Source organism: Mesocricetus auratus, unplaced genomic scaffold (genome assembly GCF_017639785.1).
Source record: "Mesocricetus auratus isolate SY011 unplaced genomic scaffold, BCM_Maur_2.0 Super-Scaffold_100676, whole genome shotgun sequence".
Taxonomy (NCBI): Eukaryota; Metazoa; Chordata; class Mammalia; order Rodentia; family Cricetidae; genus Mesocricetus; species Mesocricetus auratus.
Window position 1 is genome coordinate 40,920,102 of NW_024429266.1, and position 13,587 is coordinate 40,933,688.

A 13,587-nucleotide genomic window follows, 5' to 3' on the forward strand; every position below is an offset into this window, starting at 1 on the left:
ATCAGGGTTGGGGGCAAACAGCTTTACACACTGAGCCATCCCACCTTGCCCATTCTGCCTTTTGTATATTGTATTCACTTCTAGATTAGGCAATGAAAGCAAGCCTGTTGGTGTCTCCTATAGCACAAAACACACCTTGTAACAGTTCTTCAGCAACTGAGATAATAAGCAGTGACTCTCAGATGAGTTCATGGGACCTACGGCAGGGTCATTTTATCAAGGACAGCCTTGATTTTTCTTCTTCAATGTGGAAGATAGAACCCAGGGCCTCCTAAATGCCAGGCAATCACTCTACACCACTAATGTTACCTTTCACTCCTATTATAGATAAAGGAACACAAAACAATGGTTTAAGGTTCATCACTCAGAGAAATCAATGCCATGCAAAAAGATAAAGAAACAATCAACTTTTATTTTCAGAAGTTTTCAATTCTTAAATAGTATAAAAATAAACAAACATTTGTTCTAAGACTTCTTTTTTACATAAGTTAATTTAAATACACATTTTTCTCAGGCACTGTAACAGACACACACTTAACCTGAATTTCCAGGTTCAGTCAGCAGGTTCATGTTCAAAACAATCAAGTTGGCTTGATTAAAAAAAAATCAGTGACAGTAACAATCTTTATACAGTTTTTTCTAAAGCTGATTATTTTTCCATCTTAATCATGAAAAGCATATAATCTTTAGAATATTTTGTAATTATTTGTAATAAAATAAATCTTTCCTTTCTCTTAATAAGACACATTTTCAGTTATTTACATAAATATTATCTGTAATAAGTTCTTGATCCATGGATACTAATGCCTATAGTGCTTTGAAGACAATTTCTTAATTTGACTAGTTAATAGAGCACCTACAGGGCCTTCAAAATGTCTAAGATGTCAGTCTTTATAACACGTTTCGGTGAGACAATGTTCTCTGCAGTATGCTCTATGGATAAATTCCATCTTTAAACCTCTCAATATACCAGACTAATTTTCTTAAAATTTATCTACAAACATTAATCTCATCATTTTGTTTGATTGTTTACACAGGATTTCAGAGAGGTAATCACAAAAAAAGGTACATTGATTCTGACACAAATCAAAAACAAACACTTGTAGGCTTAAACATAGTTTATAACAATAATGTCTAAAAGACATAATTATCCTCAATAAATTAAGTAATATACAGTACCTCAGCTGATAATGAGATGTAGAATTATCTTCAGTATTGTTTTATGTTTACTACTATTGCCCAGAACTACTCACTAACTGACCTTGTTTGTAAGTAAGAAAGCCATTCTTCACAACAAGAATGTAACTTTCTTGTTACAAACCCCCTACATTTCCATATAAGGCACTCATATCTTGATAGGGTCCTCTAGTATAGTTAATTATAAGTAAAAATTTCTGCCTTTCACCTAAAGTGAACTTACTCCTCCAAAGGGGAGTACCTAGTAGTCCTGAGCTGAGGTTGTCCTGAATGTAAAATTTCAAGTAGAGAAAACATTAATAGAGGTTAAAGAGAGAATAGACCTGATATTAAAAACCTGGAAAACAGCAAAGAAAAATCCCAACCCTAGAAAACAGCAAAGAAAAAATCATCAGCAGTTTCTCATAGTAAAATGGTGACAAGAAAAAGAAATAAGAGGAGCAGCGTGCTGGCATCCAAGCTGGACTCACACAGTGCACAGGTCCCTCTGCACTTCATATAGAATGAGCAAGAATAAATTTCAACACTTGGAAGAAGCTCACAAGGCCACTGATACATTTGGCATTGAGAGACGGACTGTTGTATCATACTGTACAAGAGAAAAATGGTTTAAGTCCAGCTTGCTAAGTCATTATTCTCACAGCAAAAACCTGTTGAGTATCATGCCAGCATCACACAAGGATCAAAACGTCTCCTTCAGAAGTGTAACCCCAAATGTGATCTTTAATTGGGAATCCTTTGTCCTTGGTTATTTTATTTGTAAGTCTTTCATTGTTGAAGATTTGCTTGCTACTATTCATATAATCAAACTCTTTAAAGATCTTACTCTTAAACTAGAACAGCAGGAGCTCTACCCTCTTCCTATACTGGCATCTTGAATTATAAGGAAGGTCTCACCACCACAGTAAGTAGCATTTCACTCCTACTGAGAAAAAAAATCCCTGACATAGTTTTTAACCACTAATCATAATGTAATTTCTACTAATTTGAGAGATTTGTGTTTATGATAGCTGTTTTATTGGGATGGGTCCAAAATTAACAGCTTAAGAAAGTGAGAGCATTCAAAAGGGATTCAAGCTCTCCATTTAGAAATTTCAAATCATTCATTTTAAGACTGCTTTTTTAAATGAACTCATTGGCAGTATCTGCCGTAAATGGTCATTGAAAGCTTAGCTGGTACCCTTTTGTTTAATGAGATATAGATATGCAAGATTTCTTTAAAATTCCACATTAGCTGCTCCTAACGTAGCTAGGAAGATACAGTCATAATCAACAGTGTAGACATTTGCAGCATCTGTCATGTTGTAACAGCATTTAAGTATTCAAACATCTTTCCTTTGCTCTTATTAAGATATAATATGAGCTAAAATTCAAGTAAAAATATCAAAAATCATTTCCCATTGGTTTACATAAAAGAGTGAAAGCCGTTTTTCTCTTTCACTCGAGGGCAACATATATTCCAAGTACAAACACAGGAATCTTCACAAATGTAACATCATTCAGGACATTGCCTTCTGTTACAGAAGGTGTTAAGTGAAAAGGGCATTCTGTATAAATATTAAATAATTAAATTAAATTGTTCATATAAATAAATAAATATGACCAGTAGACTTCTACAGCTCAGTTGAACGCCCTTTGATGAGCACTGTGGGGTTGATGTCGTCTAGTCTGGCATGGGAGGCACTTGCATTGATGGTGGCTGCTTTGGTAGGCTGCGGATCGTGCACACTGAAGGAGACGAAAGGGCAGCCCTTAACGTTATTACAGATGAGAGACTGAATTGTGGCAGTGTTGATGATCTTAAAACCCACTTCTCCTCCAAAAGTGCTTGGCTTCCAGTACTGAGGAGAACAGATGGGATTACCCATAAGTCCTTTCAAGGAGAATGGTGCTCCAAGTTCTACCATGGTCTCCCCAAAGATAGCATCTGGACGAGGCTTTTCCACCAGCAGGGCAGGATACAGCTCCATGGCATCAATGTCACTGTAGAGGGCTTTCAACTCTGCGGCCATTTCTGTCTCTCCTAGAAGGTAAAGAAGACAGAGATACAGGCAATGTCAAACTAGAAAAAGGACAAAATAGTTCCAGCTTTCAAGCATAGGCTTTTCCCTGCTCACTAGCCCACTCCCATGCTCACCCCTCCTCAATAAACTGAGTCCTTAAAAAGGAGAGAAGAAGGAGGAGGGAGAGGAGGAGGCTCATCCCTTATCAAATTCTCTCTCATCTTCTCTTTCCCCATTTAATCCTTGATCCTTTTAAGAATTTCAGAAACAATCTCTCACCTGTAAGTTCTTCAAATGATGTATAAGGCTTCAGGGAGAAGCGTTTGCGATACTCATTGAGGGACTGGTATTTCATCTCTCTGCTCTGGTCAATGGAGGCCTTTGCCACTGCTTTTACTGCAACTGGAACATTCCTACCCCCAGCAACCTGAGGAAAGGGAATAATAAAATGCGATTCTTAGGCATATTCCTGTTGTCCTATGTCTTGACGTCAACACCGTCAATACCTCTAGTCTGTAAAGAACTTGTCTTTTACAATTACAAAAAGTAAGCTGATACACAAGTCTGAGTATTTACTTCTATAATCTGTCAGATGATTGCAAGCTATTTAAAATATTAGTTTTAAGATAATGTTTTGTTATTTGCTTGATAACTGTAGATTAAAACTATAGCCTTTCAAAAACTGCCTAGGCTTCATTTTCAAGAACCAGTAGAACATCTGGTTATCCTTATAGTATAAGTTATCTCTATGACAGAAATCCTAAAGCCACTGACCCGCTTGCTCTTGCTTTTTAGGATGATGCTTACCCGACCAGCAATCTGTCTGGTGAATGACTCAACAAACTGGGCGAGTCCGTGCTCGAGGAGAATGGAGTTGTTGTAGAGGAACTGTTTGAAGTTGTACTCCTGGTCCTCGATTTGAAAGGTGTCGGGCAGCAAGGGGTGCCAGTGATACAGTGTGTTGAATTCAGCTGCAATGCGGTTCTGATACTGGAACTGCTGGTTGAAAAGCAGCTCCGGGTCGAACTTGAGTTTGAAGTGGTAGCCGCTCAGGTGCTGCACATAGTCTTCGATCACGATCTTGATAGTCTCTCCTGTTGGACAACACAAGAGAGTCTGTTTTCCTAACGATCAAATGGTTGATATGCTAGCAGTCATGTTCATTCTCACTATTCACAACAGTGTGTCAAAACATAGCAACCACAACACGTGAAGTTTTCTTTTTCTTTGGGGAGATTACTGATTTTCTCCTACTCACCTATCAGTATGAGTCTGCTTGTCTGGAATAACCGCTCATCGTCCCACTCAGGATGCTCCTGTTTAAGCACATCACACACTCTGTTGTGCTCTCGCAGCCAGATGGTAGCATACATCATCAGACCAGGCACCAGACCAAAGACCTCCTGCCCCACAGCGAACCGTAGGTGCTCAGGGGTGTGAGGAGGGTAGATCATCTCCACCTGGGTGTCTTTGACTGTGGGAGGATACACCTCTCCACCAATGACCTAAACCAAAACAGTAATAATAGCAGAGAGTTAAAATAACTCACAAACACACACAACCAGCCGTTTTAAAATGTAAGTGAAAACGGCAGGTGATAATTCCTATAATGTAAGGAAAATACCTGATACTTCAATTTTCCATCCTTGAAAAGGCGCAGTTTATGTTGTCTCTCTAGGGTTTCACCGTAAATGTGGTTCAAGTCCACCTAGAAGGTTATGGAGAAATTTCAATTTACTAATGTCTAGCATTTGTTACTAAATTATTATGACTTAGTTGCCTTTAAAATTCAACAAGTGACGTTTTTAGATTTATTTTATTTTTATATGTGTGAGTGCTTGCCTATATGCACCTATATACATCATGTACATGCCTGGTGCCCAATGAGGTCAGAAGGAGGCATTAAATCTTCTAGAACTGACTGGCTCTAGAGATAGATGCTTTAACCTCCGTGTGAGTGTTGGGAACTTAAGCTGGTTCCTGTTCAAGAACAATAAGTGTTCTTAAACACTGAGTTATCCCAAGCCCAACAAATGGCTTTTTAATCATCACAAAATACTAAAATATTGTCATTCAGTGCTACAAGCCTGCATGCCTCTTTTTTATTAATTAGTTTATTTATTTTACATCCCTCCCTCCTCTCCTTCTGTTCTTTTTCCCTAACTCCCTTCTGTCTCCCCTCAACTCACCCCTGTAAATCTATTTATGTTGAATGATATTAGTACCTTATATTAAATACGGTGCATGCCTCATTATAACCATGATAGCTATTTTTATATTATTTTAAGCAGCGTAGTCATGGTGCAGCTATTTTTTTTGGAGTGATGGGCCTGTACCTCAAATGGCAGAGCACAGTGCCTAACAATCACCAAGTTCTAAGGCCACTTCCCAGTGTTACCAATAATTAGTTAATTAATTTTTGAAAAACGCAGCATTTTTTGTAGATCAAAATTTTAAACTAAATATGTAAGGAAAGTATACATTAACATATCTCTGTGAATTCTGTTTAAAGCCACACTCTACTATGGCTTTAGTAGACATGACATTTGTATAAAAGATGGGTGTGTATGATTTGTTTGGCATGGCAAGGCGTCAGCATTTCCTAAGGATTTACTTTGATTCTGAGTTAAGCCTATCTTACCCCATGGCCCAGTCCTCGGGTGAAGCCAGGTCCTCGTTTCTGATCTGTCTTGAAAAACTGATGAGTAAAGTGCTGGGCAAAGAATGCAAACATCATATTCGTGCCTTGGGGATCAGGGATGAACTTTCTCCTGAGAAGAACTTTTTCCAGAACTTCTTTCGAATCAGGAAGCTCCTTATTTCCTGAAACATGAAAACTCTAAAGTAAAAACCCATTCATACATTTGTTAAAGCAAACAGATGACTGTCTAATTCACGAGAGCATTGGTCACTTAGAAACATAGTCTCAAGGAGGACTGTAAGACCAATAAAGTTGTTTTGCTTTGCTTTGAGGCACAGTCATATGCTTGTACTCCACACTACTCAAACTCCCTCTCTATCCTAAGTTGGCCTTGAGCTTACTGATGAATCTTTACCTGGTCAGTCTAATGCTGAGATTACAGTCAATGAGCCAAGAGTACAAGAATTGGGGAACATCTTATTGAACAGTTTTACCATTTTTAACTAACGCCAATTCTATTTAGCACAATATGCTAATGTTAAGACATTATATCAAAGTGAAGATTTACTTTTACAGAGTAGGCACTTTAAAAATCCTCTGTGGATAGTCATACTAAGTTACGTACTAAGTAAGTAAATGACAATCTAAGGTACCTTTTTAAAATGCACACCCAACCATCACTGCAATTGCTACATCTCTGTTTCTTCTCACTCACCTTTCACACCCAAGGGAGTTGGGCAGTCATCAGCCACAGGAGGAAGGACTCTGGTATAGTAGGAGAGGTTGGAGAAAGCTTCCCAGTTTTTGTAACCATAGTGTACATTGTAAGTTGGTGGACTGTCAATCAAATGTGATCTGGCTGGAATTTTAAAGAAAAAAAATTATTGGCCCTGATATGAAAAAAACAGGGAATGTTAATTATCATTGTACAGTGTGGAAGGCACAGAGATTGGCTTTCATTCAGACAAAGACACCCTGCTTTACAATGACTACACTTGAAAGGGCACCTGGAAATGTGTCTTCAATGAAGCTTAAGCTTTGCCCAGGACCTTATGCTCCAGTAGTCTTGACTTTTCAGGTACCACCCACTCCCTGTTCCATAGCTGATGACTGATACAGTTGGGCATGGCCCTCACTTAGAACTATAGAAAGTTATTTTCTCTTCTGACCCAAAGCTGAATCCACCATTTGCTTTAAAGGGTGATGCATGTTCAAAACAATTCTGGGAGCCATAGGTACTCCATAAACAAGGGGAGCACATTTTCTCCACAGGAGTGAAGGTTGGGGGTCGTAAATAGGATCCTGGCTACAGTCTCACATGTCAATATTGTGGGCATTTTGGGGGGGGGATGCGGGGTTGAAAAGGTTGGGAATATATCTTGGGGTTGGGTTTCTAGTGCATATTTTTGTGGGAGGATCCTAGAAGCAGGGAGTTTGTACTTACATGTCAACACGTATCTCATGATTGAATTTCGAAGAAAGGAAATGTTATTCACAATGTTCCAGACTCCCTTGAAGTGGGTCAGGATATAGTGTACTGTGTTTGGGGTGGGCTTCAGCAGCAATTTAATTCTTGTCAGAAACTCGGCTGGAGAGAGAGCAGGGGTGGGGGGAGAAATTAGGAGAGACTCCCCACAGGGCACAAATATATAAAATGATGGTAACTGTATGTGGTTCCATTCCAAAGGAAGAAAGCTCAGGGGAAACTTACGTATAGTGCAGTTTTCACCATAGAATCCTGTCCGAGTACAGTCGCATTTATACTGGTCAAATCCTGTGCTCATACATTCACCTCGGTTTTGACAGGGGTTGGAACAGCAAGGATTTGCTACATTAAAAAAAAAAAAACAATAATAAGACAGCCTGTCAGTCACTCTTGTCATCCTCATCTTAACTTAAAGATTTAATTGTTACTATGGGTCAAGTTTACACTGGTAACTTAGAATACACAGGTAGTGGGGGGGCTGTTTTAATTAAGTCTGTCTCATCAAGTGACTGTAATGTAGAATTTGCAATTTCTTTTTCTAGGCAAGAAAAGTAGAGGACCTAACATCATAGCTCACATTATTAACATTTCACAGTAATTTCTTAAATGTTCTGATTAGAACTCTTAAGTAGCACTTTCGAAATTAAAATGGATCGATCTAGTACGTTAATTAAAATTTAATGTAAGGAAAACCAAAGTAAAACAGTTTACTTTTAACATTTTGAATATCTTTTTTAAATGTATTCTGAACTTTCTTGGGGGCAGAAAAACACCGGCAGGTATTTAAAGTAATCATTCCTACTCAGTCGTCCCCAAACATGCACTGCACATGTATTGATCATATTTTATCTTACACAGACAACCTGCAAACTATTATGGCTATTAGGCTTTTGCAGATGAGAGTAGCTCTCTGCTCCGCATAACTTGAGAGCCAGTGGCAAAAGCAAGCCATCCTTGCGGTTCCTCCTGACCCAAGTGGTCCAGGCTCTTTGCCACTGAGCGGTCCCTGCACTAGAAAAAGGGGTCTGCGCTGGAGATCGTGGGGGCGCCTTAGTGCGCGGGGCCACTCACCTGCATGGCTGAGCGCCAGAGCGGTGCAGAGCAGCACAGCTCGGAAGAGCATCTCGGAGGTGGCGGCGGTGTCGGAGGTGGCTGAGCTGGCGGGACGCAGCACCGAGTTCCTTCGTGGACAGTCTTCTGACACTCCTGGAGCTCTCTGCTCGCAGTTTGACAACTGGCTGCTAACGGGGAGAACCTCGCTTTTATGCCTGCAAAGAGCCCCCACGTGACCATGTGGTGACTGGTTCTTTCCGCCCAGTCTTTCGCCTACCCCCAATAGCCTTCCCCCACCTCCTCCGCTTCGGGGAGTTGCGCAAGGCGGGTGGGGGCAGGGCTGTAACCCACGCAAACGGAGACGAGGGAAGCCGGGAAGCTGCGCTCGGCTGCCCCAGGTGGTGCCAAGAGAACTGCGCCGCCCTCTCGCATCCCTCCTGGCGCCCCGAGCGGTTCCTGTGCGCGCACCCACGTTGGCTCTCTTTGGGGTCCCTGGGTTCCTCCCAGTCCCGTATCCAGTGATCCAGGTGGCAACCGGGAGCGCTGGATGTCACGTTTCCCCTCCCGGATCCGAGGTCGGAACGCAGGGAATCCCCGCGCCGCCCCCCGGCTGGGGCGGTCTGACGTGCGTGCTGCTCAGAGCGCGCACACAGCCACCGCTTAAAAATTTTTATTTAACTTATTCTATTTTTAATGAAGTGAAAGGGCTGCTGTCAGGGTCCACATCCGTACTGGTGGGGGTAGGGTAAAGTCTGTCAGAACTGCCCCCAGGCTCCTCAGTCCTAGCCCTCCAGTTCCAAGGGACAGATTCTGAGCTTCACTTCATCGGAATGCTAAGTGCCCACGGCATTGCCATAAGGTATTTTTTCCTCTCCCTGCTGTTATGCTTTTATCATTTCGGTCAGCAACTCTTTTCACAGGATATACCACTAAAAAAGAATTCTTTTTTTTTTTTAAGAGGTACTTTTTTGCCTTTTTCTGTTCACGATCTTCAAGAAGTTGTGTTATGGCAATGGGTCAAAGATAATACCTACGTTTCCATAACTGGCTTTATTCTGGCTAACCTCCAAACCCCTATTCATTCGGAAACATTGATAAGAAATTAATTGCATAGAAAGGTGATTTTTGACAGTTTTGAATGTCATTCTGTTTTTTGGTGGTGGCCAGGGAAGGATATGTAAGGATGGAATAGTGAAAAACAAGCAAAATAAGAAAGTTAGGAACTAAAGAAATCAATTGAAATGTTGTTGTCTTTAGCATGAATGGAGGAAAACAGGACACACAGTCTGAAATTAAACTATTCGCTCAGGAAAATGGTTTGAGGCAGGCTGGACAACACAAGACCCCAGCTCAAACAAACCAAACAAAAATTTAAAGAGACAGGGGAAAGCAATGAGGGGAAAACCCATGAAAAACACCATTTAGAAAACTACACCAAATACCTCAATCTGTGGAAGTCTTGGAGAGATTAAAAATACTCATGGAATTTTTTTCAATGGTTTGCTTCATGTGTGTGCTAATTTGATTCTACATGAGACATAGTGACTAAAATTCCATGTCATCCAGCTCTTTGTTCTAGTCATGTTTAATCACTCCATTTCTGGCACTCCCAACCTTTTACACCGATTCCTGTGTGAAATTTCATGTTTTGGTAATTCCTCTAAATAGTTCTTGGTTTCTGTTTTCTTTTGAGTGGATTGCCTGTGCTAAAGCTAACTTTACTAGAGCTGCGGATTCCAACTCTAGATCTCGACAGTGTCCTCAAATCTCACAGTGTAATCTTGAACTGATTTCTTTTTTTATTTTAATTTTTAAATTTAAATTAGAAACAAGGTTGCTTCACATATAAATTCCAGGTCCCTCTCCCTTTCCCTCCCCTCCACCCATGACCCCGCACCAACCCCCTCAACACCTCCTCATTTCCCCAGGGAGGGTGAGGCCCTCCACAGGGGTGTCCATAGTCTGTCATTTCATCCAGGGCAGGGCCTGGACGCTCCCCTGGGAGTCCAGGCTGAGACTGCATCCCTCATTGCTGAACTGATTTCTAACACTCCCACCCTCTTGTGATGTTAGCTGTATAGCTGCTATGTAGAGAAGTGTATTCTGATGCTCTAAAGATTGTGACATGAGAAAAAGCAGTACACTGTGGTGCTGGCCTTGATTCCCAGCACTCAGGAGGCACAGGAGGATGACCCTGAGGCCTGCCTGGTCTACAGAGCAAGTTTCAGGAGAGCCGGTTCTACGCAGAGAAATGCTGTCCCTAAAAAATAAAAATAGAAAGATTATGAATTCAAAAGTGAGGGGAAAACAGGGCGTAGAGAATAGTCACATTAAGACTGTTTGAAATGGAAAGACATTAGAACACAATCATAACGGGGAATTTGATTTAGAAATGTGTATGTTTCAATTACTTGATTTAATCTGTAACTTCAAATGTATAAAGAGAGCTCCGTGTAGCTGTTGAGTTACACAAGAATTCAGGAAGAAACTTGAACCTTGAAGACAAGAGCAGTTTTGAAAGGAAGTCCAAATAAGGATGTAAGGGAAAACATTTTGTAATTGTTTACTTCAGAACGCATCTGGGATGCTAGAGTGAAATACACGGGTATATTTTGAATACTGATTACAGGAGGATATAAAATGCCTCCAAATCAGTATGTTTAGCCTGTTTCTTTTAGCAAAGAACAATGGTAATGATGTACCTCAGTAAAATGGTTATTGTGTGGCAACTATAGCTGTAAGTTGTGTAGAAATTTAGTGTTTCTCTGTACATTTGGGTACATATATGTGTCTGTTATACAAAATATATTTTGTTAGTGTCTGAATTTTTTTGAGAAATTCTAAAGGAAAATAAGAAAGTATATTTATGTCTTTGAGAACATTCTGTTGAGTTTTACTGCCCTCTTCTGCTACTTGAATTTTCAGCAACTTTTTTTCCCCACTTAAGATGGTGGGTAGATTAGATTGTTAGGTAGATTTTGGTTCTGGTTTTATAATGTTCTTATATAGTCATACATGCAGTGTTTATGTTAAATTTGAAGTTCATGCATGTACTGACATTGTGACATATTTGTTGTTGTTGTTTGAGACAGGATCTCTCTGTGTAGCCCTGGCCATCCTGGAACTCACTCTGTAGACCAGGATAGTCTCGAACTCAGAGATTTGACTGTCTCTCTGCCTCCCAAGTGATGATACTAAAGACATGCACCACCTCTGCCTGGCTAATAAATGACATATTTCTTAGTTCAAGCAATAGCCCATTCATAATAAGTCAACAAAGAATTATATAGATTAAAAGTAAAAGGGAAGATATTTCATCTTAATATTAATCAAGCGAAGATAAAATAGTTCTATTTATTTTTAGACAGAGCACTCTTTAAAGCAAGGAAAAATTAAGAGGAATGAAGAAGAGTATGATGGAGGGTTTAAGGAAGTCCACAAAACCCAGATAAGTGATTAACAGGTATTTATAAGGAGAACACTCACACAAGCCAAGGTCTTCCCGATCCTGAAGATGCAATGTCTGCCCTTACAGATGCTTCAACCATAACCCAAGAGAGGGAACCAGCCTCCCCTCTTCCTTATAAGGGGTCAAGTAGGCACACCTGAAGCCACACCACTAGGATGTGGCTACCACCCGAAGTTCACTGTTGGAACAAGATGCCACTACAAGAGTATTGTAGTTGATAGGATAGAAGATTCTTCAAGAAGATATAATAATCCTTATGTATCCTGAAAAACAACAGAGCATTGATATATACATGAGGCCAAATGAATAAAACGACAGGGAGAAAGAGATGCTGGGCACCAAAGTACTCTTATCAGAAATCAGCAGGTCTATTTGCAGATAACATAAAGGAGATAGCCAAAGTCAGTAGAACTATAAATCAACTAGACATGGCAGTTTTGTCAAGGACAGCAATATAAACACTCTTCTAAGTTACATGGAACATCCAATAAGATATAATGCATTCTAGGCTATAAAACACCTTAACACACTTAAAAATAGTAATCATGCAATGTATATCTCAGGCTATGGATAAATTAAATTAAAATATGAATCACCAAGAGCAATAAAACAGGCATAGTAATGCATGCTTTTTATCCCAGTATTTAGGAGGTAGAGACAAGAGGATGAGGACTTCAGAGTCATCCTTGACTACATAGAGAGTTTGGGTCTTAACTATAAGAGACCTTACCTTTGAAAAATGAAGAAAAAGGAGGGGGAGGAGGGAGAAAAAAGTAAGATGAATCACTGATATCTGGAAAATTCCCGAGTAGCTGGAGATCACAAGATGCATTTTAATAATGTAGGCTTCAGAGTGGAAGCTCAAAGGATATTAGAAAATATTTTGAGTCAAGTGAAAGCACAACTTGAAATGTGTAAAATTCAGGAAAAGCCGCATGGAAAGTTCTAGCGCTAGATGTGCAGGTGAGAAAGGAAGACTGAAAACCAAAACTCAAGGCTCCCACTTTTTCAGAGTAGAAAGAAGGAGCAGTTAAATCCAAAGAAAACAGAAGAAGAACAGAAACAGCAGAAATTTGAAAGAATACCAGTGAGAGTAAAGTCAGGAAATTAATAGAGAAAGACCATAAACAGAGGCTACGTTGGAAAGGCCAGTAAAATTGATGTCTCTAGTCAGCCCAACTAAGGAAAAAAAATCAGAAATGAACCTAATCACAAAGACCTTAGGAAGAGGAAGCTGTCAGTACAGAAACCATGGACATTAGGAAGATAATTAAAAGTACACTATGAACAAGAGAGTCAGAGACGGAGGTTTCCTGCAAGTTAGAGGCCAGCATGGTCAACATAGGGAGTTCAGGCCAGTCAAGGCTATATGGCAAGACCTTGTCTCAAACAATCAACAACAAAATTGATACACTATTAAAAACTACTGTTGACAGCCTTTATGCTTTAAACTGAGTGTACCAGTCTCTTCTTCCCCTGGCCTCTTCTTCCCCTGGCCACCCTGCCTCCCTCTGTGTGTATGGTGTTTGGTATATGGATGTACTGCCTAAAGAACAGTGTGCTGGTCCCTCCCACAGGCATTTGGACATCAGAGCATGTTACATTTGTCTTCCTCTTTTCGAGGTCAGAGCAGGATATCAATGTCTTCCTCTATTGCTCTTCCCCTTGTTTCCCTGAAACATGTTATTTTACTCAACAAAAAGCATGCTTTTTTTGGGCTAGACTGCCTGGTCAATGA

General features: G+C 40.1%; 1 protein-coding gene across 1 annotated transcript; it reads right to left on the bottom strand.

Annotated features, from left to right (window-relative positions):
* Nucleotides 1-392: 392 nt before the first annotated feature.
* Nucleotides 393-8,666, bottom strand: Ptgs2 (prostaglandin-endoperoxide synthase 2). The gene is made up of 10 exons (XM_005073469.4): nt 8,399-8,666; nt 7,553-7,669; nt 7,286-7,429; nt 6,557-6,700; nt 5,842-6,023; nt 4,825-4,908; nt 4,459-4,705; nt 4,008-4,294; nt 3,480-3,627; nt 393-3,220 (listed from the first exon to the last, which is right to left on the bottom strand). The coding sequence occupies exons 1-10, from the start codon at nt 8,448-8,450 to the stop codon at nt 2,811-2,813; spliced, it is 1,815 nt and encodes a 604-aa protein (XP_005073526.1). The 5' UTR covers nt 8,451-8,666; the 3' UTR covers nt 393-2,810.
* Between the last annotated feature and the right edge of the window lie 4,921 nt (nt 8,667-13,587).